Here is a 4,139-nt window from a genome sequence, read left to right as displayed (position 1 = left end):
CTATGTTCTCTCCAGGAGTTTCCAGCACACGAATGTGAGACTGCACAAGGATAGAACGATGTAAATGTTGCAATGTATTTAAACAGCAACTTCAAATCTTTGAGATTTGACAAGGAAACAATGTGATTGTATATTATCTTATTAAATCCCTTAAGCAGTGAATGTTGCAATGTATTTAAACAACAACTTCAAATCTTTGATATTTGACAAGGAAACAATGTGATTCCATATTATCTTATTAAATCCCTTAAGCAGTGCCTTATTGACACATTAAGCCTGTTCTACAACTAAATGAACCATAACTTACAGCCATAAGAGGATGGCCATTGAGATATAAATATAACAAAACGTGGTAAATACTAAGATCAAGAAAGTATAAAGGGAAAAAAGAAAAAAACTTGCCTTATAAAATGAAGTGAAAAACAAAGACAAATTCGGAATAAAAGCCTGCAGAATAGGTAAGTTAAAAAACAAAAGACATTGCCAGAAATAAACAATTATTGAGCGAACACATAAAAAATGGTCTTCATTAAATTTTGAAGCGCCAAAAACAACTTTACCTGCTCTTCGCAGGAACCAATTGCATAAGCCTCAGGAATGTTTGTATTAAGAGGAATCATGGTCTGACCAAAAGGAAGAAAAAAAATATATTAATAGCAACACAGGAACAAGACATACAATTAAATAAAAGAAAAAACTGGACAATGATGTGATGAGTAAGCCAACCAAAGATAGTACTACAATAAGCATTTCATTTCGGACCTACCTATAACAGTTTCATGAATATGGTGTACATCTTCACGTACTGGGCATTGTAGAAATCTCCAAAATTAAGTGCTGCAACCTAAACACCAGTGCAGTGAACTATGAGAACCAGGCACAGTTTTGAAGCAACTCTTAACTAAATCAGCATACAAACACACCTCTGTCAAACACTGAAGAGTGAGATTCCGATACGATGGCATGGGGAAAAAATTCAGCAGCGTTTCAAGCTGTTACATAAACAAACACAATCAAAATTTTGCTCAAATGTACTTACTCTTTTAAGGAAGTTATTAAGTATTAAATTCAAAGGCAATACAACAACCATCTATCAAGCAAAGCACATACCAATGGAGACTCAAATATATATCCCAGGGGAATCCATGAGAGAAATGCGTGCAATGTGGAGAGTGTTGCACGTATAAGCTCAGTTCTTTGAGAGGCTGATAGTACATATAAGCATAGCTCATGAATGAGTTGAAATTCACTGCAACAACCAATCACAATATGTGTGAGAGATTGGAAAAATGCATAAACATATCATTACGGTATCATGTAACATGCCAATTTGAAAATAAAAGCCAAATATATGATGACTATGAACTGGCAGTACGTGACTATCAGTAGTCCAAGATAAGTGATCAGATCACTTGACTTTGTGGTGGCAGTTCACCCAGAAGACATTGTATCAAAATATGTGTATAATAGTGAATAAAAATAACTTAAAAAGTGCATAATGACTTATCATCAAAGGATATCTAAAAGAACTGTCCTTAATATATATATAATTATGAGCAAATGATAAGTCTACAGAAGGAAAAAAAAAGAGCACTCATGAAACATTACAATATAAAACATGAAATGCATCCCAAAATGAAATAAAAATAAAAAAAACATAAATTATCTACCTGTTCAATGATTGTTTAAGCTCCTTTATCTTACTTTGAGTCATCTCTCCTCTTGAGAAATCAAACACCTCTTCACTTAGAAGCTGAAGAAAACATATTCAAGTAATTAGTGCCACTAATTCTCAATAGTTTAAGAGAGAGAGAGAAACCTTCAATATAGCCCTGCAATTCTCACAAATTGTTTCACTAGGTTTAGCAGCTGAAAAAAGATCAGGAATAAAGCTTTGCCATCTTGCTGGCCAATCATGCTTCAAAATTTGTACATTAAACATAGAGGAAGCAAATTAGGGTTGATTATAGAACTTCAAACAGAGATACAACTCACCAAACAAAGTAGAAAAAACCAATTTGTCAAAATGAGAAAGTTGCAGGTGGGGAAGGGAACACAAAACTAGAAAGAAATGTATTTAATTTTTTGATTTTATAGAACTTCTTGCAATAAAATAATCTCGTGGCCTTGAAATGTATAAAGAAACAGAAAATCAAACTAGACCCAAATTTTAATATGTTTTACATGATTTACATGATTTGGGATTTGCTTTTCTATGATGTAACTAGCTAGCAAGAAAAATTATAGTAGTTTACTACTACTACTAATTTCAAGTAAATTTAAAAAGTTTGTATTATCACAGAGAAAACTAATCCAAAATACAATTTAGATCCTTTACCAAATAGGTGGTGGATTTCTTGATGGCATCCTAGCTAAAATACCCACCAATCAAGTAATTTAAGAAATGGGATTTCTTGATGGCATCCAATCAAACAACCTAATAGCTTTATCAACTTCTCCATGTTTAGAAAACCCATAATTATAGAACTCTAAAATATAACATCTAACTTAGAACTTTCATCAAACAATTTTCTTGCTTCACTCAAAAACACACAAAAACAAAAATCATTAGCACATACTACAAATATGCAATCTGAATTCCAAAGTAAAAATCTTAGTCAAATGAAACTCATAAAATAGTTGGGAAACAGCCAAACTAGTCTTAAAATCAACTACGGTGGCAACAAATCATTCTGATGCTATGCAAAGCCAACATCTTTGAGCTAGATGATAATTAATAAGTAGAAAATTAATTTTCATCTACTTGACAGTTTCAATCAAATCTCATCAGTCTCTCAGTGTTTTTCTTACACAGAAACTGACATAAAAATTATCTAGATGTGATTAAAAATAAGAAAAGGATTCCTTAAAAAAAAAATAACTTACCATGCCTTTCATTAAGATCACTAATAGTTGTCTTTTTGTCTAATTCTGATCAAGAGTCCAGTATTACAGTATATCTATAGACAATGAAGTTCAGGGAGGAGGTTTAAGCTCAGTATTACAGTATATCTATATTCGCTCAACTCTATAGACAGATGTAACTCATAAAAGTATATCTCAGAAACAGTATTACATGTATATACCTGAGCGAATATAGAGTTGACTTCAGAAATTTATTAAAAAAAAATCTTAATAAATGAAGACCTGATGCCGTGAGATACTAAGGTGTTGTGCCTACTGCTTGCTGCCATCTGGCTTTTGTGAAGTTTTGAGGTGTCCTTCTGAATTGATGCCATGACTAGTGAGGTGAGCTGCCTTGAAGACCTGGTGTCATGAGAATGCCTCTTGCTTTTTGTCTTTCATAAACCGAAAATCTTGGACTCTTGGAATATTTCTGTACACAACAAAAATAGCACATAAAATTTTTAAAACAAAATTGTACTTAGAATAGTATTCAAAATATGAAAACTAACAACGGCTTCGAGTACTTGAACTAATTAAGGAAACGTTTCCATTGGTAGTCTTGAAAACAAAATCAAAACCAGACAAGAACAGAACAGAACAGAACGTTGAGAAGAAAAAATAATACATAAAAAGATCTAATAACCACCCTTGAGATCGTTGACAACATCATAAGGAATGGGGGTGATAAGATGTCATAAGATGTGAAATGAAAACAGACTTATAATCCGCCTAACAACTTCTCTGATTTTATACCATTTCAATCAATATATTGACCAAAGCAAAAGGAGAGAAAAAAAGAATTTATTGAAAACAATATAAAGGAGAGAAAAAACTAACATTAAGTATTTAGAGGTGCTTAAACACTAAATATGCAAACTATTAGAACACTGTAACAAAGGCTGTATTGTGAGAACTAACCCAGTACATAATGTCCTTTATTTATTTATTTTTTGAGTTTTTGCTTTACAGTGGCTCTTTTCATCTACTTTTATTTATATATATATACATATATTTATCATTCCTACAATGCGAAAAAACATAAAGCTATACACTATTTCCTGAAATTTTCAATCACTTTAACCAACACATTAACTTCAAAAATTTCTCTAGGTATCAATACAAAAGAAAAATGGTCACAAGTTAGTTCATACAATACAACAGTAGAATGAAGTAATTAAACACCAGTTAGCAGAGGCGACGTTTATGGAATCCATATTGTGTAGGCTTCAGTC

General features: G+C 32.0%; 1 protein-coding gene across 1 annotated transcript; it reads right to left on the bottom strand.

The window, feature by feature from the left end:
• Positions 1-766: 766 nt before the first annotated feature.
• LOC133795854 (protein EXPORTIN 1B-like) lies at positions 767-1,777 on the bottom strand. The gene is made up of 4 exons (XM_062233308.1): positions 1,671-1,777; positions 1,111-1,249; positions 924-992; positions 767-844 (listed from the first exon to the last, which is right to left on the bottom strand). Exons 1-4 carry the CDS (start codon positions 1,712-1,714, stop codon positions 767-769), a joined length of 330 nt encoding a protein of 109 aa, XP_062089292.1. The 5' UTR covers positions 1,715-1,777.
• Between the last annotated feature and the right edge of the window lie 2,362 nt (positions 1,778-4,139).

Source organism: Humulus lupulus, chromosome 8, assembly GCF_963169125.1.
Source record: "Humulus lupulus chromosome 8, drHumLupu1.1, whole genome shotgun sequence".
NCBI classification, from domain to species: domain Eukaryota; kingdom Viridiplantae; phylum Streptophyta; class Magnoliopsida; order Rosales; family Cannabaceae; genus Humulus; species Humulus lupulus.
The sequence above is the reverse complement of the archived record's forward strand: the minus strand, read 5'-3'. Positions and strand labels throughout refer to the sequence as shown.

Excerpts from the sequence above, each read along its gene's own strand:
- LOC133795854 (XM_062233308.1), bottom strand. The coding sequence starts at position 1,714 with ATGACTCAAAGTAAGATAAAGGAGCTTAAACAATCATTGAACAG. Across the intron at positions 1,250-1,670 it reads CTTAAACAATCATTGAACAG|TGAATTTCAACTCATTCATG; the intron begins GTAGATAATTTA and ends TGGTTGTTGCAG. Across the intron at positions 845-923 it reads CTCTTCAGTGTTTGACAGAG|GTTGCAGCACTTAATTTTGG; the intron begins GTGTGTTTGTAT and ends ACTGGTGTTTAG.